Here is a 25,862-nt window from a genome sequence, read left to right as displayed (position 1 = left end):
AGCGTTTTCCATTCCAGTCTATCATAGGCCAATTCCTTGACTTCCCTATAAGACACGACGTTAACCTTTTCTTTAATCTGTTCCATGTAAGCTCTTCTTGGTCTTCCCCTTCCTCATACTTCTAGCTTTCCTTCTATAATGTTTTTAATAAATTCGTCGTGTCTTATTAGGTGTCCAATCATCTTGCCTCTTCTGCCCTCAATAATTCTCAGTATTTGTCTCTTTAAATACGAATTTTTTACTTTATTATATAACGAGGTAGTAAAAAAAGCCTTTGCTAATTAGGGATGACTCAAACCATTATTCTGAGTTATTATCAGGTGGAATTTTCCGTCGCAAAACTCTTGAAAATGGTTTGTATTTTTAGATTTAATTTTCAGTTTGCGACGGAAAATTCCACTTGATATTAACTCAGAATCATAACCCGAATCATCCCCTTCAGTATTCGGTACGGTCACGAGCATTAATATGTATACACTTTGGTACCATGTCACATTAACTTTTTTGACAAATTGAACTGTAAGTCTCACTAAATGTCAAATATGTTAGTGCGACAGAGTCCTAAAGTGGGTACATTATATTGCTCATGACTGTACGGTGTTTCAAATCCTGTATGTATTCCTATCGTGGATTTGATAATGCGATCTAAAATAGTACAAACAAAAAAGTATTTTATTTATTGTTCGAATGCCGTTTCGAAGCGAGCCCATAATTGAGATTGGTTACCAAACGTTTGGCATTACTTACTATTAGTTGGAATTGCTATTTTATGCGACTTGCGAGGGGCAGGGATGTAACCAGAGAGAGGACCCTGAGACCTGAACACCACGGAACCCCCATTTACCCGTACACACTTCCTCTTTTCCTTTTTTAAAATTGTTAATTGTTATTTTATTTTTATTTATTTATTTTACTTTTATTTGTTTTTTTTTATTTATAGTATTTATTATTTTATACAAGATGTTGCACTGTCCCGCACCAAATTGTAATAATGTTTCCTATCCACTGGTTGCCTGGAAGAAATTGCTGCTTAGCAATAAGGCCGCCAGATTGTACTGTATCTATCATCATCTGTGTTAATTTGTTTTGTATGTTGTGTGCAATAAAGTATATTTGATTTGATTTGATTTAATGGTTCTGTTTTTTAAATGAAGTGTGTTGTAGTGTTATTTATATTCTGTGGCTCTTGAATTGCTTTATTTGGCATTTTGTGTGTACTATTTATACATATAACATACGTTAATCAGGGATATGATACTCCCGATAATTCAACACTGTTGCAAGTGCCATGATCACGGGACCAAGGTATAAGAAGACCAAATATGCTCAAAAGTGACAGCTAACATTTCAAGGTTAGCCCAGTGTGTGTGTGTGTGTGTGTGTGTGTATGTGTGTGTGTGTGTGTGTGTGTCGTGTGCCTGTATATATGTTTGTGTCTAAGTGTGCGTGTTTGTGCATATGAAGTTTCTCTACCTACCTAGCCCTACGATAATTGTATCTCTCTCTTTCTTGTACTCTGGTCTTCTGCTGAAAGGTTAGGTAATAAAGTTCCTTTTACATAAGTTCTGCGCCTTTTTAATGCCGGGAATGTTCCATTTGGGGCCGATACATCACTGATCAGGGCTAAGCCCCGAAGGCGCCCCGCTCCACCCCTGGAGGCCCAAGCCACTAGCTAGGTCGTTAAAGTGAATGGGCGCCTGACAAACCGGGAAGGCCGTGTTTTTGTTTAACGTTCGAAACGCAGAGCACGGAATGAAAGAAAGAAAGAAAGAAACATTTATTACTTCCGGACATCACAGACACAGACAGACAGGTACATTACATTTAACACAGGACAGAAACCAATCAATAAGTACACAGACAAAAAAAATAATATCAAAAACAAAAAGAAAAGCAAACCAAAATCATAAAAACAATAATAATAAAACTAAGTATTCTAAATGCAACGCACTGACGGCCCGATCATCTGCGGTGGAGTCCGGAATAAAAGGACCTCGCTCAGCATAAGTCGCGGTGAATGCAATAAAGCCCGACCGCAAGTAGAGGCGGCACATACATATTACACACATAATGAAACAAAATGAAACAGTAGGAGCAGGGCCCTGTGCTGAGAGGTTTTCTGGCCACGTCCTGCTGTCCACGTGCTGCGTATGTGGACAGGCCTGCTTCTGTCAGGGAGCTCATAAAACACTGTTTCTGTGATAAAGTCACATAAACTCTTTATTTTTCACTTTCCTTCCACCGACTGTAATTGGAATAGCATTGTATTTAAGTCTATAAATTATGTAATACAAACTGGATTAAAAAAAAGAAAAGAAAGGAAAACATGAAACAGTAGGACTAGGGCCCTGTGCTGGGAGGTTTTCTGGCCACGTCTTTCCCTCAGCGTTACAGATTCCGATGTGGTAGTAGTTTTACAGCTAGTTACATAATATGTAATTTAATTTTTTGACGGTCAAAAAGCGCTAACTTTGTACCTAAGCCAATTTTGAAAAATGAATATTTTTGAATTATATTTTTTTTTGAACGTCTTTCCCTCAGCGATACAGCTTCCGGGTTTTATAACCAGTTACATATTGACCCCGATTCCGGCAGACACCTCCTAATTTTACTTTAAGTTATACCTGTCATTTTCTTATCCGCCGAAAAGGAAAGGGACGGATGATTGACAGCTCTTAACTATAGAAAGAATGAGTAATTGAATGAATAACCCGGGCGAATCAGAAAGGTATCTCGCTGGTATGCAAACCGTTTGACGTGTGCTGTCAACTTAATTCTATCGGGTTATTGGCCAATGTAAAATTTTTAGACGGTTGTTTTAGATTTGTGCTTAAAATTGACGTGTGTTCCATGAATTTTTTGCTTGTCGATTACCCGTCCCTTTCCTTTTCGGTGTAAGTCGCTGCGACATGATCGCGTCTTGGCAATATTTAACAGGAAAATGCTTTTCGTGGGACTCTTTATTTGAAAATGACTTCGTAACAAAACTGGCAGCGAACGGACAGTTCGTTTTCTGTTACTTAGTGGTTTTGCCAACCCCTTTCATTTCGAAATGTCAGCGACCTGTCCTGTTCCGTCCTGTCTCATTATTATTCTGTTTGCTTAGCTTCTGTTTGTAAATATTAAATATAGATTAGTGTTGTCAGCGGCCTTTGGCGGCTCAATAGTAACCATGACACCAGGGTTGATGGGGTTGGTAATCCACCTCACAACTAGAGGATTCGCTCCCGGTCATGTTTTCTAATCCCGGGATTTCGGGATTATCTAAAGTTAATCTCGGGATCCCGGGATAGTCCCGGGATTGTATTGGTAATAGAAAGTAGCAACAAAAAGACTATATGCTAAAACATTTAAGTCTATGCTTAAGCATAGCCTTAAGCTACAGACAATGACACTCGTTGGGTTTCATCTCTATTTATTCAGACAAATTATTGCACTTTTGTTAAGAAAAAAAAACTATCAATACTTACACGACGAGAAGCAGATATTTTACACACGTTTACACATTCGTTACACGCACATTTTGTTGACTTATATGAGAAATAAATAATCCCGAAAATTCCGGTATTTGTTAAATTCAATCCCGATTTCGGGACTAGAATATGACCGGGATCCCGGGATCCCGGAACCCGGTAATAGAATGATCGAATCCTCTACTCACAACCCACACGATAAAAGATTAAATATTCATATTTAATATTTATATTAAATACTTAATATTCGGTACGAAAAACAACTTGTGGCTCCATGTCCTGTGTAGTAAATAATCCTCTTTCGGTTGCTAGGCAACGCGCCGCCGTTCCGCCATATTGGATCTAATCTTCTTAGAATCGCTTGTCCTCAAGCTTTTACTCAAAAATAAAAGGTACTTGCTTCCAGTATCGTAATTTAACATCACGCCTTTATCGCGGAAGAATTAGACAGAAGTATAGAGGGTGTTAGTGACATCGTAACGTAAGTAGGTACCTATCCATAATAGATAATAATATTATAAATGGGAAAGTGTGTGTGTGTGTGTGTGTGTGTGCGTGTGCGTGACCGTGTGTGTGTGTGTGCGTGTGCGTGACCGTGTGTGTGTGTGTGTGTGTGTGTGTGTGTGTGTGTGTGTGTGTGTGACGTGTTTTTTTAAGTGACGATAGTTGAAGGGATGGAGAGCGAATAATCAACCGGAGGGGAACGGCCTCCGTGGTTCAGTGGTTGAGCGTTGGGCTCACGATCCGGAGGCCCCGGGTTCAAATCCCGGTGGGGACATATCACAAAAATCACTTTGTAATCCCTGGTTCGTGCATTCCGAAGCACGGATCATCTTCTGGACAATCAGGTGATCAGCCTAGGGATAGTCATAACCAAACTAGGGATCACAAAGTGAATTTTCCCCACCGGAATTCGAACCCGGGACTTCCGGATCGCGAGCAGAACGCTCAACCACTGGTCAGCAGAGCCCGTTAAATGTATTCATGTATTTTTTTATTCATATACGTAACGCGTTTGTTTCAGGATATCGACTATGAAGGTTTCCGCTGGTTCCTGGACACGTTTCTTGAGGTCTCCACGCCAGATGAGCTCTCAAGGTAAAAAAAACTTACTTCTTTTACTCTTTGGTAACGGTCATGGTATGAGAAAACCAGCTATGCTCAATCCTAGGAGAAGCCACCATTGCTAGCCCTTTCATGACGTAAATGTTATTATTGAAAATTAATTGAATTACTGACTCATGTATTTAATTGCTATTACTTGTCACATATAATAAAAATCATTAAAACTGTAAGTAAATCTTTTATTAAACAGCAAGACGGGGTCACTTACACCCTGTATAGTTAAATAACGGCCCCGATTCCTGCAGACACCGCCTAATTTTATTTTAAGTTATATCCGTCATTTTCATATCCGTCGAAAAGGAAAGGGACGGATGATTCACAGCTCTTAATTTTAGGAAGAATGAGTAAATGAATGAATAACCCGGGCGAATCAAAAGGTACGTCGCTGGTATGCAATCCGTTTGACGTGCTGTCTACTTAACTGTGTCGGGTTATTGACAGACGTAAAATTTTTAGACGGTTGGTTTAGATTTGTGCTTAAAATTGACGTGTGTTCCATAAATTTTAAGCTTGTCGATTACCCGTCCCTTTCCTTTTCGGCGGATAAGAAAATGACAGATATAACTTAAAATAAAATTAGATGGTATTTACAGGAATTAGCACCAGTGTTAAATGATATCTCCATCCCACAGGCACCTATTCCTGTCGTTCGTGCGTCGCGAGCGTCCTGCGTTACGGGAGATGGCGGCGGCTAGTTCCCACGCCGGCTGCGCAGCCGTCACTGCGCACGCAGACCACCAGATGATGAAGGTTACTGACTAACATTACGTATATACGTATTTACACGCACTAGCCCACACACACAAGCACACGCACACGTATATTAAGCCGCAGGCAAACACACCCTATTTCGCCCTCACATGCACACACACACACTCTCACTCACCATCGCATGCACAAGCACATGCACGGACAAATACAGGCACACGCACCCTAATACACACGCCCGCACCCTGTTCACACACACTCACCTTCACCCTCACACACACACTCACTCACATACTCGCACGGACAAGCACACGTACGGACAAATACAGTACAGACATACGCACCCTAATACACACGCACGCACCCTGTTCACACACACTCACCTTCACCCTCACTCTCACGCACACACACATACTCGCACGCACAAGCACACGCACGGACAAATACAGTGCAGACATACGCACCCTAATACACACGCACGCACCCTGTTCACACACACTCACCTTCACCCTCACTCTCACGCACACACACTCACATACTCGCACGCACAAGCACACGCACGGACAAATACAGTGCAGACATACGCACCCTAATACACACGCCCGCACCCTGTACAAGCACTTGTACCCTCTACACACAAACACATACTTTTGATGTATAACTGTCAGTGCAATAAATGTGTGTAAATAAATAAGAAATTATACACTTCCAGGGTAAGCTGAGCCTGGCTTCCAAGATCCATGGCCTGGCGGAGCGGCTGCAGCAGCTCGGGAAAGGCTCCGGGGATTCAGTGGACGGGGACAAGGGCTCCCGGAGTAGAACTGGTAGGGCTCCTCTGTCATCATCTTCTTAGCATTATCCCGGGTCCGCTTACCTAACCTGAAGATTTGACAGGTCCGGTTTTTTTACAAAAGCGACTGCCTGTCTGACCTTCCAGCCCGCGAAGGGAAAGCTAGCCCTATACAGGTTAGGTCACATACCTCCGAAAATGCATTTCTCGGGAATGTGGGTTTCCTCACGATGTTTTCCTTCACCGCTGAGCACGTGATAATCATGCAAGATCCAAACATGAATTCGAAAACAAGTTTGACAATCATTGGTTTAGGCCTGTGCTGGATTCGAATCTGTCTGAAAAGTGAGAGGCAAGCGTTCTACCAACTGGGCTACCATGGTATTTTTAAAACAAAAACAAAAGTTAAAATTTAAAATCCATGTACGGTCACGAGCATTAATATGTATACACTTTGGTACCATGTCATATTTACTTTTTTGAAAAATTGAACTGTAAGTCTCACTAAATGTCAAATATGTTAGTGCGACAGAGTTCTAAAGTGGGTACATTATATTGCTCATGACTGTACCCACACCTCACCAAGCTTTTTGTTAGACCAACGTGATAGGTGAGCCGTATCGTTACCGGATATTAATGCTCGTGACCGTACTTAGTTCATCTTGCGATAGATGTACCGTTGGCGACCACAATTTCAGATATACTCGTGGGTTTATGTTATATTGTTGGTCTTTTGCTTCGCAGGCAGCGTTCACCCGATGTTCACGGTGACAACCCACCCGTCGTACTCGGCGCACGAGCTGTGTCTTGGCCGCGCGGAGACCAGCCCCAGCCACAGCCAGGTGTCCCGCAACTCCAGCAGGAAGTCCAGCAACTCCTTGCGCGTCAACCACAACACTAAGATCGAAGGTGAGCAAAGACTTAAGGACCCCACGAAGAGAGAAAAGACCGAAACATCCCCACGAATCCAAGGATATTGTCAATGTGTTTGGTTTTTCAACGGTCAGCTATTCATGCCCCGTTGCGTGTCAGCAGGGCTAGTACGTTATCTGTGGTCCAGTGGTTGAGCGTTGGACTTGCGATCCGGAGGTTTCGGGTTCGAATCTCGGTGGAGACATCATAAAAATAACTCTGTGATCCCTAGTGTCCTAAGGACCACCACCAACCCGCAGTGGAGCAGCGTGGTGGAGTGTATTCCATACCTCCACCCACCAGATTGAGGGATTGTGCCCAGCAGTGGGATCTATGTATGTATGTGTCAAAAATGGCCATGGTAATTGTGTTGGGGCGGAAGGCAAGAGGGAAACCACTGCCCTATTTTGTCTAAACAAGTAGCATGGAAAATGCTGCACCGACAAGAGCGTAGCTCTTACATTGATGATGATGATGAATTGTGTTTCAGACTTCAAACACCTCATGCGCCGGTCGTCGACAGTTGAGGTGCACACGGCGAGAGTGTCTCTCAAGGACATCGTCTGCTACCTCTCACTGCTGGAAGCTGGAAGACCAGAGGACAAACTCGAATGTGAGCATAGAATAAAGAATATACACTAAGTTTAACGACCTCCGTGGTGAACCACTGGGCGTTGTTCTGACGATCCGGAGGCCCCGGGTTCGATTCCCGGTGGGGACACATCACAAAAATTACTTTATGGTCCCTAGAAAAAGCCTTGGCCTTTAAAATGGCCACATCGAAGCTATTTATATAAGAAAGTCAGTTGTGTAACAAAGCAATTTCTTCCAGTCATGTTTCGGCTGTACGACACTGATGGCAACGGGGTCCTGGACACCAATGAGATGGATTGTATCGTCAATCAGATGATGACAGTGGCGGAATACCTGGGCTGGGAGACTTCCGAGCTGAGGCCTGTAAGTATAGTGCACGATAATTTTTTTTGAAAAAAAAAAAAAAAAAATTCTTTTTTTAGTTGGGCTCGACCATTATCTAGACATCGATACGGCTCGAACTTTATTTTTTATTACGTTGGTCTAACAGAAAGCTCGATTAGGCGTGGGTACATAGTTCATCTTGCGACGGAGGTAACTCTGACTACCAATTGGTAGTCGTAAGCTAACCCTTCGGCGTGATGGTGTGTTTGAAGATGTTTTTTTTTTTCAGATTCTTCAAGATATGATGGTTGAGATCGACTATGATGCAGACGGGACAGTATCCTTGGATGAGTGGAAGAGAGGAGGGTAAGAATATTAAAATATCATAAGAAGTACTTGGTACAACGCACAAAGCTTTTGACGAAATTTGTTGTCTCCTATTTAAATATGTATTTTTGCTTTACTACTATTCACTATTATTTGATTTAATGTGCAATTTTATTACAATTTATTATAATTTCGTTTCTTTTTCTTCGGAATGCGTCGTGCCTGTCGGAGGCGCGACGGTCGAATGGGAAAAATATCATATCAATAAGTATTATACTGGCAGAAATTGGACTAGGTACTTTGCCGACCGAGCTGACTCGAGGAGCTGCGCGCGCGATAGATACTAACACAAACAGACTACACAATACACATACTTACATAATATAACATAAATACATAAACTGCCTATATACGTCCCACTGCTGGGCACAGGCCTCCCCTCAATCAACCGGAGGGGGTATGGAGCATACTCCACCACGCTGCTCCACTGCGGGTTGGTGGAGGTGTTTTTACGGCTAATAGCCGGGACCAACGGCTTAACGTGCCCTCCGAAGCACGGAATCATCTTACTTTTTCGGACAATCAGGTGATTCAAGCCTGAAAAGTCCTTACCAAACAGAGGACAGTCTCACAAAGTGATTTCGACAATGTCCCCATCGGGAATCGAACTCGGACCTCCAGATCGTGAGCCTAACGCTCTAACCACTAGACCACGGAGGCTGTCTTACATAATATAATTCCTATATATTATGTTCTATGCATTCGTATTTGTTTATATCAGGTGCGTACTATGTCCGCTTGCATTAATTATTATTATAATACTAACATTAAGTATTTATGTATACGTTTTTGTGATAAATATATAAAATATATATAGTATAATATATTATATGTACACCTACATATAATATATTATATGTCCATCTTAGGACTTCGTATCAACAGTGGCTGCAAGTTGTCTTTGATTACTTGTGGCTCTGCCCACCCCATTTGGGATTACGGGCGTGAGTTTATGTATGTATGTGTATGTATGTATGTGTACCTACATTCTATTTTAAGTAATTTCATATTTAATCTAAGTACGAACGTATATTTATGAAACACGACGTTCGTGCCTCACCCAACAGGGTCCACATAATACCAGCGTCGTGGTTCACGCCGCGACTTGTGCTGAGTGAGGCCCTTTTATCTCAGGACGTCCACCACCACCTTATGATCATTGTAATTAACATTCTCCTATGCTTTTTGGAAAGAGAGGAAGGGGAAGACCAAGAAGAGCTTACATGGGACAGATTAAAGAAAAGGTTAACGTCGTGTCTTATAGGGAAGTCAAGGAATTGGCCTTTGATAGACTGGAATGGAAAATGCTACACCGACAAGAGCGTGGCTCTTAAATTGATGATGATATGCTTTTTGTAATTCTTTTGTAAAAAAAAATATATAAGTAATATAAGTTATTGTCTTTGTGTGTGGCGTCCTTTTATAATAAACAATTTCTATTCAATTCTATTCTATTCAAAGTATTTGGGACAATGCACCAAGTAATTGGGACAATACACGGAAAATTCTACTTGATATTAACTCAGAATCATGGTCTGAGTTATCCCCCTTAGTATTCGTTACGATGTCACTAACACCCTGTATAATATATTTCCAGAATGACAACCATCCCGCTCCTAGTCCTGTTGGGGTTGGACACGAATGTCAAAGAGGATGGTGAACACGCGTGGAGACTGAAACACTTCAGCAGACCGGCCTACTGCAACCTCTGCCTTAACATGCTGGTCGGGCTCGGCAAGAAGGGCTTGTGTTGTATTTGTAAGTAGTCTTTCTTATCGTGTGGGTTGTGAGGTGTGTGATAATACTACTGCTCTCAGGTGGGGAGGTGCTCGTCGTAATCGAACAATTCAGCAATTCTCTTGAATAATGTTATATTTTCATAAACAATACATTGTTTTAAGTTTACGCGGTTATTATCATAATTAAAACACATAATAACGGGTTCTTACCGAGTTTAAATGGGGATATGAGACTCCCGATATTTCGACACTGTTGCAAGTGCCATGATCAGAGATTGGAGTGGAGTAGGTAGATCCATAATTTTCTACGGGCAGACATATCTGTCCACCCTCTTTTTTTATATCGGAATGTTCGGAACCATATCCCCATTTAAATATCGGGAGTCTCATATCCCCATTTAAACGCGGTAAGAACCCGTTATTATGTGTTTTATTCATAAACAATGTTAACTCTCCAACTCTTCATAACAGATTACCGCAACCGAACAAAATTCCACGTCACCGCCTTTTAAAAAGGCGGGAAAACGTTCCCGTTCGAAAAAGAAGAAATCAAAATAAAAACAAATGAAATAATATGCCAGTTCCAAATTAAAAATAATAAAGTCGTGACACAGAGTCACGACTTTATTCCGTCTGTTATTAAGTTATATAATCTAATAATAATTAAATAATAAAATAAACATTACGAACCCTAACAGGTGGAATACCAACCTGTAAGTATTCATTGTCCATAATCTAAACTTTTAACATGGTAACAAGTGTAAATAAGTACGTCATGTTTTGCTTATAAAAATAGGCATGCAATATTGGTAGCACGACGGGTAATCTTAAACAGATTTATCTTATACATTCTTCAATTTTATAATATTTTTTTTTCATTGTGCCATTTATAAAATATAGTCTTAAATTAAGTTAGAGGTAATTTTTATATGTCAGTTGGTAATCTAAATATATAAAAGGAGAATCTGACTGACTGACATATAAAAACGCACAGCCTGAACGGCTAAACGTAGGCACTTGAAATTTGGAATGGACGTAGCTTAGGTACCGTAGAGGTGCACTAAGAAAGGAATTCCCGGAATTCCCACGGGAACGGGAATGAGCGGGAAAATCCATCCACGCGGACGAAGTCGCGGGTAAAAGCTAGTTTATTATATAATCTTATACACATACACAAACAATTACGGTTATATTTTTCTGTCAAAGGTACATAAAAAAAAATCAGTCTATGGTGATTTTGTTGGCTTCTTGTGCTTACATCAGCAGCTGTAATAAATAAATGCAAGTTTTTTTTTCGACAAAAATGCAGGCGTCATATACAGGGTGTTAGTGACATCGTAACGAAAACTTTGACGGATGATTCAGACCATGATTCTGAGTTAATATCAAGTGGAATTTTCCGTCGCAAAAGTATTGAACGGAAAATAATTTAAATAAGCTCTAAAATTTTCATGACTTCTCCGATAGGAAATTCCACTTGATATCGACTCAGAATCATGGTCTGAATCATCCCCTTCAGTATTCGTTACAGTGTCACTAACACCCATAGCTACTTGTATGGCTACTGTATGTACTTGTATGGGATGTAAGTGACATCGTAACGAATACTGAGAGGGATGATTCAGCTGATTATTCTGAGTTAATATCAAGTGGAATTTTCCATCGCAAAAGTATAGAATTGAAAATAATTTTAAAAAACTAAAAAAATAACATGAATTTTGCGACGTCTCAGGGGGATGCTTCAGACGATGATTCTGTGTTAATATCAAGTGGAATTTTCCGTCAGAAATTTCCTCAGATTTCCTGCCGGAAAATTCATGAAAATTTTTGTGTTTTTTTTAAAAATTATTTTCCGTTCCATACTTTTGCGATTATTTGACATTTGTTTGCATTGCGCACTTACTTTTATATGTGCAAATGTCAAATTGCAATATTGCTTTCTTAGATGAATGGCTTCGATGTGGCCATTTTAACCCCCCTGTTCATATAGGCTGTTTATGTTGTATGTTTGTGCATGTGGTTCCAGTCTGCAAGTTCACGGTGCACGAGCGCTGCGTGCAGCGTGCGCCGGCGTCGTGCATCGCCACGTACTCCAAGTCGCGCCGCGCCTCCGCCGCGCTGGCGCATCACTGGGTCGAAGGTGATCTATCATCTACATAATTATTTTTTTTAATTAGTATAGGCTCACGCTTGACCACAATCTCCGATGGTAAGTGACAATGTGGTTGAAGTGGATCAGGCTTACATAGCAAATGCCTATTCACTCTAATTCAAATTCAATAATATCTTTAATCAGTAGGTAACATAGTTACACTTGGAATAGTCAATTTTTACATAACGAACGTCTCATCCGCCTAAAACTACTGCAGCTTCTCACAACTTGTTTTTTTTTGTTTTTTTTTTGTTTTGACGTGACTTATTGTAGATTTGCCGCAGATGGCATTAACTATTTGACGGACAAATGGTGAGCGCTGAAGGCTCTCACCCGGTACAACGTTTAGGACAACAGATAAATAAATAAATAAATAAAAATAAATAAAACATGCCTGAGGGTGCCCAGTTAGGCGCGAACCTCGGCTCAGGGCGTCGTCTGACAGGAAAAATATTTGAAAGAATTAATCGATCCTAGGGGGTCGATAGCGATAAGCGCTGAATGAGGGAAATCGTCGACCACGCCGGCGGGGTCGGTATCGGGGTCCTGAAGTGTTTGATGTCGTGAGCTGATTGGCTGCCTCTATGGCTAGAGTAATCGAGTCGTCGGGATCGTATATTACGTCCTTCGGACGCCGATACCCACAACCTGTATAGCCATGAAGACGCGTAGATTATAAAAATAAAATAACCCATCTGAAAGATTTTGGCTTTAATTTTCGTATTTATTTTTTAACAGGTAACTGCCACGGGAAATGCGCGCGGTGTCGGAAAAAGATCAAAGGATACAACGGTATTACTGGCTTGCATTGTCGATGGTGTCACATTACGGTGAGTATTTATTTGTTTTATTTATTAAAGTCGAAATGGGAGCCATCGGTACGGCAATTATAAAAAAATAAAAAAAATAAAAAAAAAAAGCATTTATTTCAGGCTATGCCCATAAAAAAGTTACACACAGACAACATAATTACATTACACACGGACAAAAAAAAAACACACCAATTAAGAAAAACAAACAATTAAAAGAATTAAAAGGCCACGTAGATCGCATTCCAGTGCCTCCAAAAAGGATAATCTGGCTTATCTGATAATGCCTTCAGAATGCCGTTCGGGCTACATCTCACTCTGCACATCAGGGAAGCGATTCGTTTGCGAATGATGGCGTGAAAGCCATCAACACGCGCCGCCGCAAACATCCCTGACGCACATGCGCGTGATTATAGTCATACAGGCAGTCGCTTCTGTAAAAAAACCGGACCCGTCAAATCTTCAGGTTAGGTAAGCGAACCCTGTGGAAAGCGGGATAATGCTAGGGAGATGATGATGATGAATGTGTTACAATAAGAAGTTAATTATTGCCCCCCCCCCCCCCCCAGCTCCACAACCGCTGCGTTGGCAGCGCGGGCGGCGCGTGCACCCTGGGCCGGCACGCCAAGCACATCCTGCCGCCCACCGCCATCAGACCCCTGGTGCTGGACCGTCAGAGGTCTCTGCCGCACAGACCCCAGCCTGACCAGGTAACACAGACTGGTTTCTCATTATCATTCACTATAACGTGACCGTAACGTTACGTGGCGTTGGTCCCGGTTACATGAACCATGTCAGGGGCTATTGGCGGCTCAATAGTAACCCCGGGCACAGTGCGGATTGATGGTTATTAACGACTGCTAATGCAGCCGGGCCCAACGGCTTAACGTGCCTTCCGAAACACGGAGGAGCTCGAGATGAAAACTTTTTTTTTTGTGGTCACCCATCCTATGACCGGCCTTTGCGAAAGTTGCTTAACTTCAACAATCGCAGACCGAGCGCGTTAACCGCTGCGCCACCGAGCTCCTCCCTTTCAATATAAACAATAATATAATTAGACATATGAAACTTAAGTGTAAACAATATAAAAACATATTTAATTCTCACCCATCATTCATCATATAACAGAACCTCAAACATTTGGACTTTACCATTAACCAACTTTCTTTTCTTCCAGCAAACCTTACCAGTCTCAATCTCCCTCCCGATCTCAATCGCGGCCTCAGCAGACAAAGAGGAGAGGGAGAAAGAGAAGAAGGAAGACAGAAAAGAGCATAGAGCTCCCCCCATCTCCTTCCAAATCACTCCACCAGACGGATGTTGTCCTTTACTAGTGTTTATAAATCCCAAGTCTGGTGGCAGACAAGGCGCAAGAGTTTTGAGGAAGCTGCAGTATATTTTAAATCCAAGACAGGTCCATGATATTGCTAAAGGCGGACCTATGCAAGGTTGGTTTTACTACCATATTGCTGCTAATTCCTGCAGACGCCATCTAATTTTACTTCAAGTTATACCTGTCATTCTCTTATCCGCTGAAAAAGAAAGGGACGGGTAATTGACAAGCATAAAATTTATGGAACACACGTCAATTTTAAGCACAAATCTGAAACAACAACATTGGACAATAACCCGACAGAATTATGTTGACAGCACACGTCAAACGGTTTGCATACCAGCGAGATGCCTTTTTGATTCGCCCGGGTTATTCATTCATTTACTCATTCTTCCTAAAATTAAGAGCTGTCAATCATCCGTCCCTTTCCTTTTCGGCGGATAAGAAAATGACAGGTATAACTTAAAGTAAAATTAGGAGGTGTCTGCAGGAATCGGGGCCATTGATGTTTTTGATATCTTCTTATACATAAAGGAGCAGATAAATCCGTCCAATCATGACCTATGCAGGGATAGTTTTCGCTCTCGCGAGTCCCACTCAAATCCACCGTCTACAGGTAATACAAAATCGTTTCATGCGGAAAGCCACGGGAGCTCCGTGGTTCCTTCGCAATGAAAATCTGCTCATTGACCTAGGTCTGCCAACCATTGCCCAGTGGCTTCAATTAGCTTTAAAACGTTTTTTCGATTCTGCTCCGCACCACCCGAATCCCCTGGTAGTTGCGGCTTCCGAATACATCCCGCTTAGGGACGGTACTGAAAAGTATCGGCGTCCAAAGGTCGTATTATACGATCCCGACGACCCGATTACTCTAGCCATAGAGGCAGCCAATCAGCTCGCGACACCAAACACTTCAGGACCCCGATACCGACCCCGCCGGCGTGGTCGACGATTTCCCTCAATCAGCGCTTATCACTATTGACCCACTAGGGTCAACTAATTCTTTAAAATATTTTTCCTCTCAGACGACGCCCTGAGCCGAGGTTCGCGCCCAACTGGGCACCCTCAGGCCTGTTGTCTTAAACGTTGTACGGGTGAGAGCCTTCAGCGCTCCCCATTTGTCCGGCCAAGTAGTTAATGCCGTAATTTTGTCGTTTTGCAGGTCTGCAGATGTTCAAGGACGTGAAGAATTATCGTGTGATATGCTGCGGAGGTGACGGCACCGTGGGCTGGGTCCTGGAGACTATGGGTATGAATAAAAAAGCAATGATGACTTGTTGCCTGATATCATCATCGTCATCACCTCCCTATCATTATCCCGTTTTCCACAGGGTCCGCTTACCTAACCTGAATTTTGGTTTCCAGCTATGGTTTTTATTTATTTTATAATTAGTGAATGTGTTAATAATTAAAGCACATAATAACGGGTTCTTACCACGTTTAAATGGGGATATGAGACTCCCGATATTTCGACACTGTTGCAAGTGCCATGATCACGGGATAACTGATGAGATTGGAGTGGAGTAGGTAGATCCATAATTTTCTACGGGCAGACATGTCTGTCTACCCTCTTTCTTTGCCGCTTTCTTTGCGGTTAAGAACCCGTTATTATGTGCTTTAATTATGATAATAACCGCGTAAACTTAAAACAATGTGTTAATGATAATATTTTATTTTTATACCAGATAAAGTGCAAATGGAAGCCCAGCCGGCGGTGGGTGTGCTGCCGCTGGGGACAGGCAACGACCTGGCTCGCTGCCTGCGGTGGGGCGGAGGGTGAGTGGATATACAAAAAAAAATGAAACATGAAACAGTAGGAGGGCTCTGTGCTGGGAGGTTTTCTGGCCACGTCTTTCCCTCAGCGATACAGCTTCCGATGTGGTAGTAGTTTAACAGCCAGTTACATAATATTGGCCCCGATTCCTGCAGACACCGCCTAATTTTATTTTAAGTTATATCCGCCATTTTCATATCCGTCGAAAAGGAAAGGGACGGATGATTCACAGCTCTTAATTTTAGGAAGAATGAGTAAATGAATGAATAACCCGGGCGAATCAAAAAGATATGTCGCTGGTATGCAATCCGTTTAACGTGCTGTCTACTTACCTGTGTCGGGTTATTGACTGATGTAAAATTTTTAGACGGATGTTTTAGATTTGTCCTTAAAATTGACGTGTGTTCCATAAATTTTATGCTTGTCGATTACCCGTCCTTTTCCTTTTCGGCGGATAAGAAAATGACAGATATAACTTAAAATAAAATTAGATGGTATTTACAGGAATTAGCACTATTATGTAATTTAAGGTTTGACATTCATAAAGCGCTAACTATGTAAGCCAATTTTGAAGAATGCATATTTTTGAGTTGTCACTTTTGTTTTTGGGTCACGCGCTTGGTGAAGGAATAACATCGCGAGGAAACCGACATCCCCCAAATGCATTTTCGGACGTATGTGACCTAACCTGTAATGGGCTGGTTTTCCCTTCGCTGTCTGACCTTCCAGACAGGCAGTTGGTTCTGTAAAAACCGGACCTGTCAAAGGACCTGTGGAAAGCGCCATAATGCTAGGGAAATGATGATGATAACGTTTTTGGTTTTCCCCGAAGGCAAGGCAAAGGAAACTATGCCCATACAGCCAAGTCTTATGTATTTTTTTCTTGATGATGATTTATGAAATGATAATTGGTGGAGACGATGAATGATGAAACCTAAGCCACTCTGGAGCAGGCTCCTACTCCGAACCCCAAACGAATTAACTCAAAAGACCGCATAATCTTTCGAGTTATGAAGCGTCTTCTTGGCGCCAAGCGAAAATAGATAGGTACACAGCACCTATAGTCTCGAAAGTCGTAAAGATTTCGTTATGGTGTCACTATCACCCTGTACGTTTCTGTTTCAGGTATGAAGGGGAGTCGATCCACAAGATTTTGGACAAGATAGCCAACGCAAGCACCGTCATGATGGATAGGTGGCAGATACTCGTTGAAAACACAACAACAGAGGTGGGTATAGTGGGTTCAATCCCAAGACTCATTTCTGATCCCGGTATTTCGGGATTTTACATTGACAATCCCGGGATAGCAGGACCCGTGGTAGCCCAGTTGCCTCTCACTTTGATGTCGCAGGGTCGAATCCAGCACGGGCCTAAACCAGAATTCATGTTTAGATCATAAATGATTATCACGTGCTCAGCGGTGAAGGAAAACATCGTGAGGAAACCCACATACCCGAGAAATGCATTTTCGGAGGTATGTATGTGACTTAACCTATCAAGTGGAATTTTCGGTTGCAAAATCCATGATATTTTTTGTGTTCTTTTTAAATTATTTTCGATTTTATACTTTTGCGATGGAAAATTCCACATAACATAAACAGCCTATATACGTCCCACTGCTGGGCACAGGCCTTCCCTCAATCAACCGGAGGGGGTATGGAGCATATTCCACCACGCTGCTCCAATGCGGGTTGGTGGAGGAATTAAATACAGTAATTCACTTAATTTTCTAATGATAGATTTCTTAGTAAGTATTAGTTACAATGTCACTTACACCCTGTACAAGTACGTACAGGTAACCCCAAGTGCGTAATAGTGACACCGTAACAAATACTAAGGGGTATGATTCAGACCATGATTCTGAGTTGATATCAAGTGGAGCTTCATGTCGGAATATTTTAGTGTTTTTTTAAATTATTTTCAGTTTTATACTTTAGCGAAAAATCCACTCGATAACTACTCGGAACAATGGTCTGAATCATCCCTCAAGAGTTTTCGTTACGATGTCACTAACACCCTGCTGCTGTGTTAATTTTATTACTAATTTGTAGATGCTATGTACACTGTAATTGTCATATATATAAGTCTTAATTTTAGTATGATACAACTACATCATATATATAATCTTTTATATATATGTTTGATATATAAACATACAGGGTGTTAGTGACATCGTAACGAAAACTTTGAGGGATTATTCAGGCCATGATTCTGAGCTGATATCAAGTGGAATTTTCCGTCGCAAAAGTATGGAACGGAAAATAATTTAAAAAACATAAAAAAATCATAAATTTTCTGGCTGGAAATTCCACTTAATATCAACTCAGAATCATGGTCTGAATCATCCCCCTCAGTATTACGGTGTCACTAACACCCATACCTACTTGTATGGCTACCTGTATGTACTGGTAAGGGGTGTAAGTGACATCGTAACGAATACTGAAGGGGCTGATTTACCTCATTATTCTGAGTTAATATCAAAAAGAATTTTCAATCGCAAAAGTATAGAATTGAAGGTAATTAAAAAAAATCATGAATTTTGCGACGGAAAATTCCACTTGATATTAACTCAGAATCATGGTCTGAATCAGTATCACGCAGTATTCGTTACGATGTCACTAACACCCTGTATATGTGTTTCATATATATGTTTCGTATAATGTTTCATATATATATATATATATATATATATATATATATATATATATATATGATGTAGTTGTACTCAATAAATAAATAAACACCCTGTATTTTTACAGTGTGACCAGCCCCAGATGCCGGAGTCTGCGCCGCACCCCACCTCCGTCCCTTACAATATTATCAACAACTACTTCTCTATAGGCGTTGTAAGTATCATGAAGTCTGAACAGCCTATTTCGACCTTACTTATTGTCATCATCATCATCACAGACATTTACATCTTTATCAGATGATTCAAACAGCGTTTCTGTGGCAGCTTTTAAAATGGCTGTAAAGTCCGATGCGAGAGCAACAGTAGCGGCCGCACGACTGGCATTGTAGTCGAGGGTTATTAGACGGTATAGGTGGTAAATCAGCCCTCTCACTTCTGTGTCGCCTCTCGTGCTTGTCGGCTAGAATCTGGAACCAGGTTTTATCGTGTGCTTACTTATTGTAGATTTAAAGTAGGTAATATTCACTTCGGGGCATGTGCCCGCGATCTACACGAGCTCATTCCACCATCCCCCTTTTATCTTCGGACTTCCAGACGTACGGCCGGGTTCCATCCCTATTTGGTGGATATCCCAACTATTCGCACAAAGCGCTTCGCATCGTCCTTCATTATGCGCACTGCTTAGGAGTGGAATTCTTTGCCGTCTTCTGTATTTCCGAATGCATATAACCCGGGTGCGTTCCCCATTTGTCCGCCCAGGTAGTTAATGCCATCTGCGGCAAATCTACAACAATAAGTCACGTCAAAAAACATCCACATTCATCAATAATTTCATACACGCACGCTGGTTCAGAGTAGTTCGTACTGAACCTTTTCTAAGGACATCTCCAATTTATTTTATTTTATTTTATGTTTATTGAGAAAACCAACAGCTTTATAAAAACATATTTAACAATACTTATTATCTAAACTAATTGAGGAGCTCGGTGGCGCAGCGGTATACGTGCTCGGTCTGCGATTGTTGAAGTTAAGCAACTTTCGCAAAGGCCGGTCATAGGATGGGTGACCACAAAAAAAAGTTTTCATCTCGAGCTCCTCCGTGCTTCGGAAGGCACGTTAAGCCGTTGGTCCCGGCCGCATTAGCAGTCATTAACAACCATCAATCCGCACTGGGCCCGCGTGGTGGTTTAAGGCCCGATCTCCCTATCCTTCCATAGGGAAGGACCGTGCCCCAGCAGTGGGGACGTTAATGGGCTGATGATGATGATTATCTAAACTTAAGCTATTTATAGGTTTCCATAGAGTTCTAGAACACCGTTATATACTGGGTGTTAGTGACATCGTAACGAATACTGAGAGGGATGATTCAGACCATGATTCTGAGTTAATATCTAGTGGAATTTTCCGTCGCAAAATTCATGAAATTTTGAGTTTTGTTTTTAATTATTTTCAATTCCATATTGTGCTTTTAGCTGCATAGAACCCAAATTTCAATAAAAAAAACAATAATGACAAATTATCGAAAATTTTCGATGTAATGGAGACAACAGCTGCTCGAACGGGTCAACGGCCACACGCACCGCGCCGCGCGCCCCGCTCCGCACGCCCCGCTCCGCGCGCCCCGCGCCGCGCGCCGGCGGCGCGGCGGCGGCGCGGCCTACAAAGTAGGCACTACGAACCGATCCTATTTCTTTCTCTGTCTATCGTAAATTATAAATTTATTTTATTCTTATTCTTAAATGGACGGATAATCAACAGGCATAAAATTTATGGAATACACGTCAATTTTAAGCAGAAATCTAAAACAACCGACAGAATTAAGTTACCAGCGAGATACCTTTTTGATTCGACCGGGTTATTCATTCATTTACTCATAGGAATCAGGGCCATTATCTACCTAAAACAGTTGAAACAGTAAATAATTGTATTCTTTGTTGTCATTAGAATAACTAACAACCAACTAACACAACCACCACAGATTAGGTAATTAGTTACCTACTATGTCAACCATCCACCAACTTAGTATGTAAGTACCTACGCAAAACCTCGCTACACAAAAATCGAGCGAGATCGCGTCTAGAATTGGGCGGACACTCCGCCAGAGTGTTGCCTATCGATATTCTATCGATACCTAGGTAAAAAAAAAACAATAGTAGGTACCTATCGATAGATCTTTTAGATCAATACCCATTATTGTTACAAAGCAAGACCTATCGGTACTATCGCTAGTATCGATCTAAATGTACTATCACTACTTTCGATAGTTTAGACAATTTTCAAGTTCAACAATTGATAATCTACCTATCGATAGTTCGGCAACTCCGCCGCGTAGGCAATGTCGGCATGTTCAAAGAAAAAAATTGTCCGAGAGGAGTGATCTTATTTTTCTTGTTACATGTTGGTACCGAGGTACTAAGTACTAAGTTATTCGTGGTTTTAAATCTCATTGTTAAATCATCAGTAAAGAACTAATTAAACCTATCCTGTTCTGTGTACAATATTCATGTAACGGCTACGTGCTTACATAAGTACCTAGTAGACGGGAGCAACGACTTAACGTACCTTCCGAAGCACGGATCATTTTACTTTCGGACAATCAGGTGATCAGCCTGTAACGTCCCAACCAAAGGCCTTATAAACAGATTTTTGTGATATGTCCCCACCGGAATACGAACTCGGACCCTCCGCATCCCATCGCTCAACCACTGGACCACATAGGCCAAGAAGGTTCTAAGACATAATTAAAGGATCCTGGGACGCAAGACCTCCGAGTTAGGGCTTGTTTGATCTGTCTTGATGGATACTCGGACGTGAATAGCCTCACGGATCAAGGGCAACGCGCGCCAATAAAGTAGGCATTACGAACAGATACTAGGTATTTCTTTGAGTTGATAGGTATCAAGTGAAGTTTCCTGTCGCCAAATTCATAAAAAAAATAGATTTTTTTCAGTCCCATATTGTGTTTTAAGCTGCATAGAACGCACATTTAAAATAAACAAATAAAAATTACTAATTATTAAATTTTATCAATGTCATCAATAATAATAATAACGTATCTACAACTTCAGCTATGCGCAGGTGAATAGCCGGCGCACGGGTCAAGGGCAACGCTCGCCAATAAAGTAGGCATACGAACAGAAACTATTTCTTTCTCTGTCACTTGCACCATAAACATACTTCTCTCTCTCTGTCTAGTCGTCGGCTCGACTCGGCCGCGGCCGGCGCGTCGTCGGCGCGCCTTTGATGCTTTGCGCTAACGCCGCCGCGCGCTTCCGCTCAGTCGAATACTAAGCTTGACCCGAATCGCGTGATGTTTTTCGAGGATATTTTTTTCGTGTTTGTGAGTGTTTGTTTCATTCTGTAAATGAGTAGTGTCGACTATGATGATAGATCATAGACCATTTACTGCGCAAAAGTATGGAAGATTGTTGATGTTTATTAAAGAGCAAGGTGTTGTGTTTGTGAGTGCGTGTCATACCTACCTACCGCGGAGGAAACGCGATGTTGCATACCTACGTGACGTGACATGTTCTAGGGTACCTACCTAGGTACTTCATCCGAAGGAATAACAATTAAGGTAAGGCAAGAGTAGGGTTTTTATTGTTAATAAGTTAGGAACGTTTTAATAACTGGTAGGTAGGTACCGTGCGTGAAAAATCGTGGCAGTAGGTGTTCTACTTCAACAAACAACATTTTTAAACGTTGAACCACTACTAAGCATCTAAATACAAGAGAATGAAAACTCCTACCTAGATATCAACATCGTATCTCGCACGCGTAACGTAGCCGCGCGTAAGTTTAGCGTCTGTGTGGCGCGTTGTTCGACTTACATTGCGGCACAGTAAAAATTGAAAATCTTAATTAAACATTTGCGACAAGAAAAACACCCACCATCGTTTTTAGTACAATAAAATAGGCGTTCCATTTTTTTTTTCGTTACGATGTCACTAACACCCTGTATTTTAAAAGCGAAGCTAAACGAAAGAGGCCAGAAAATTATTTTTTGAAAAGGAAAGTATCAATGAAAATAAAAATATGAAACATCTTAGCATAGTTTAAGCCTAGTACCCAAAAATAATAATAATATTAGATTGGGAGTAGTGTGTGTCCGAGTGTAAGTGTGCGTTTGTGTGTGTGTGTGTGTTTTATCAATGTAAGTCCTTCGATAGAAGAAGGGGGCTTATTATAATTTCTTTCTCAAGGACGCGGCGATCTGCGTGAAGTTCCACACGGAGCGTGAGCGCAACCCGGACAAGTTCAGTTCTCGTATGAAGAACAAGCTGTGGTATTTCGAGTTCGCCACCTCGGAGCAGTTCGCGGCCAGCTGCAAGAACCTACATGAAAATATGGATATTGTGGTGCGTATGAGCATATTTTCCTTTGTTTTTTAAGTTAGTACTTTATTTTCTGCATTGTATCACTGAGACCTATAAAATCCGAATTCGCCTTTCCAGCCAGGTCAATCGCCCGAATCGGTTTTTTAACCAGGTAAATTGGGCCATGTACTTGGTAAAAAAACCGATTCAGAAATCTGTTTTCCCGCTAGGTAAATCGCCTAAATATTTTTTATCATTTTTCGGATATCCATGTGACTCGGCCTGCACTGTCCTAGCCAAACAAAGGACAGAGATTTTTAATATTGACGGTAATCAGCATAGCAATTTTCTCTTTCTTTTTTCCTTTGACGTATGTGTCGCAGCTGGGTTGTATTAATCGTGTTATTATCATTTTCAAAAACATGGCACTGCTTTTTAATTGTATGTATTTAACTTTAAATTTTTATGGGTATTGCTTGAAATAAAAACAAACATAAACTCACGAGTATATCCCAATGGGGTAGTCAAAGCTACATCCATCGCAAGATGCACTAAGTATTGCGGCACGATGGGTGGTGAGGATGGTATCTCGGCGTGCTGGCAGAGTAGAGGAATGATTGGTGACAACGATGATAAATTAGAGGCAAGCAGCAAGCAGGAATATATACAGTTTATTAATAACACTTCACAAACAAATCCAGAATAAGAGGGCACGGCTAGAGCTACACAGTGTAATATCTTTATGTTGTTCTTATGAAGGTCGGGGATGCAATGAGTCAGTGTAAAATGAAAGGAAATGCGGAATAGAATGAGAATTTCGTAATTTATAGTGATTGACGGTCAGAACGAAAGGCCAGTATGTGCAGAGTTTGTACTCTGCTACAGTACCACACTTCACCGAGCTGTTTCTGTTAGACAAACGTGATAGGTGCTGAGCCGTATCGCTGGCTGTGGTCGAGCCGACTTAGTGAAAACTGTACTTACTCAAGATAAATTAATAACTCATTGGTGCAAGTCCGGTACCGGGGTGCGAACCGGCGCTTCGCATTTAAAAAGCAAGCTGGTGAATTTTATAATATTATTTCAGTGTGATGGTCACTCGCTGGAGTTGAACAAAGGCCCAGCGCTGCAGGGTGTGGCTCTCCTGAACATCCCGTACGCTCACGGCGGGTCCAACCTGTGGGGCGCCAGCGGAGCGCACCGCCGGGGACGCTTCCCCAACGCACAACAAGGTCAGCTAATTAATGAATTCATCATCTCCTTAGCATTGCCCTAAATCGCCTTTCCCGACAGGTATATCGCCTGAATCGGCTATTTGGCTAAGTAATTTTACCAAAATCGCCTTTCCAGGCTGGTAAATCGCCTGAAATCGCCATTCAAGCAGGGCAAACCTAGCCTACCTAACCTGAAGATTTGACAGGTCCGGTTTTTACAGAAGCGACTGCCTGTCTGACCTTCCAACCCGCGAAGGGAAGACCAGCCCAGTACAGGTTAGGTCACTTACCTGCGAAAATGCATTTCTCGGAAATGTGGGTCTCGTCACGAAACCGAATTAATGAATTAATAAAACAAAATAAAATCGCCTTTCCAGCCAGGTAAATCGCCTAAATCGGATTTTTAGCCAAGTAACTTCTCGGAAATTGCCTTTGCAGCAAGGTAAATAGCCCTAAATCGTCTTTCCCGACAGGTATATCGCCTGAATCGGCTATTTGGCGAAGCAATTTTACTAAAATCGCCTTTCCAGCCTGGCAAATCGTCTAAATCGGTGTTTTAACCAGGTAAATTGCACGAAATCGCCATTCAAGCAGGGCAAACCTAGCCTATAGTGGGGAGCGGAGAGTTGGTGTTCCATACGTACCTAGTATTGTTCGTAACGAAAACTTTGAGATATGATCCGAGATGGATGATGATTATTTTCAGCTATATACCTACTTTTGCGACGGAAAATTTCACTTGATAGGAGCTCGGTGGCGCAGCGGTAAACGCGCACGGTCAGCGATCGTTAAAGTTAAGCAACTTTCGAAAAGGCCGGTCATAGGATGGGTGACCACAAAAAAAGTTTTCATCTCGAGCTCCTCCGTGCTTCGGGAGGCACGTTGGTCCCGGCTGCATTAACAGTCGTTAATAACCATCAATCCGCATTGGGCCCACGTGATGGTAAGGCCCGATCTCCCTATTCATCCATAGGGAAGGCCCGTGCCCCAGCAGTGGGGACGTTAATGGGCTGATGATGATGATGATGATGATTAACTTGTAATCATTCGTGATGTCACTAACAACCTGTATATAACGCTGTGGAGATGATTATAACATTTTTTTAAATAATATTTTTGTCGTTTTCATGTCATTGCAGATATCGGCGACAAGTTAATAGAGGTCATAGGGCTGGAGAATTGTCTGCACATGGGGCAGGTCCGCACTGGGCTGCGGGCGTCGGGCCGCCGCCTCGCGCAGTGCAGCTCCATCACCATCACCACCAGGCGGACCTTCCCCATGCAGATCGACGGCGAGCCCTGGATGCAGCCGCCTTCCAAGGTAAAACTTAGTCAGTGGCGGCCCTAACGACCTCCGTAGTCCAGAAATTGGGCGTTGGCCTCACGATCCGGAGGACCTGGGTTCGATTCCGGGGACATATCACAAAAAATACTTTGTGGTCCCATGTTTGGTTAGGACATTACAGGCTGATCACCCGATTGTCCGAAAGTAAGATGATTCATTATAGTAAGATTATCATTAAGCCGTTGGTCCCGGTTACTACTTACTGACGTAAGTAAGTTGTCGATACATGAGTCAT

General features: G+C 41.9%; 2 protein-coding genes across 4 annotated transcripts in view; one reads left to right on the top strand and one right to left on the bottom strand.

Annotated features, from left to right (window-relative positions):
* LOC126378465 (glucose-6-phosphatase catalytic subunit 1) overlaps positions 1–25,862 on the bottom strand; it is a 214,899-nt gene that overhangs the window by 108,524 nt on the left and 80,513 nt on the right. The window lies entirely within an intron of this gene.
* The window catches only part of LOC126378352 (diacylglycerol kinase 1), a 61,495-nt gene that overhangs the window by 34,313 nt on the left and 1,320 nt on the right, over positions 1–25,862 (top strand). The window contains exons 4-22 of the mRNA XM_050026626.1: positions 4,498–4,571; positions 5,231–5,348; positions 6,019–6,130; positions 6,841–7,005; positions 7,499–7,621; positions 7,841–7,965; positions 8,216–8,292; positions 9,911–10,071; positions 12,079–12,192; positions 12,943–13,034; positions 13,583–13,723; positions 14,191–14,461; positions 15,509–15,595; positions 16,032–16,122; positions 17,246–17,348; positions 18,880–18,966; positions 22,955–23,110; positions 24,156–24,300; positions 25,422–25,603. Of these exons, the coding sequence (XP_049882583.1) occupies positions 4,498–4,571; positions 5,231–5,348; positions 6,019–6,130; positions 6,841–7,005; positions 7,499–7,621; positions 7,841–7,965; positions 8,216–8,292; positions 9,911–10,071; positions 12,079–12,192; positions 12,943–13,034; positions 13,583–13,723; positions 14,191–14,461; positions 15,509–15,595; positions 16,032–16,122; positions 17,246–17,348; positions 18,880–18,966; positions 22,955–23,110; positions 24,156–24,300; positions 25,422–25,603 (2,424 nt within the window). The remainder of the gene's footprint in view (positions 1–4,497; positions 4,572–5,230; positions 5,349–6,018; positions 6,131–6,840; positions 7,006–7,498; positions 7,622–7,840; positions 7,966–8,215; positions 8,293–9,910; positions 10,072–12,078; positions 12,193–12,942; positions 13,035–13,582; positions 13,724–14,190; positions 14,462–15,508; positions 15,596–16,031; positions 16,123–17,245; positions 17,349–18,879; positions 18,967–22,954; positions 23,111–24,155; positions 24,301–25,421; positions 25,604–25,862) is intronic.

This window comes from Pectinophora gossypiella, chromosome 26 (assembly GCF_024362695.1).
Source record: "Pectinophora gossypiella chromosome 26, ilPecGoss1.1, whole genome shotgun sequence".
Taxonomy (NCBI): domain Eukaryota; kingdom Metazoa; phylum Arthropoda; class Insecta; order Lepidoptera; family Gelechiidae; genus Pectinophora; species Pectinophora gossypiella.
This window is presented reverse-complemented; position numbering and strand designations above follow the sequence as displayed.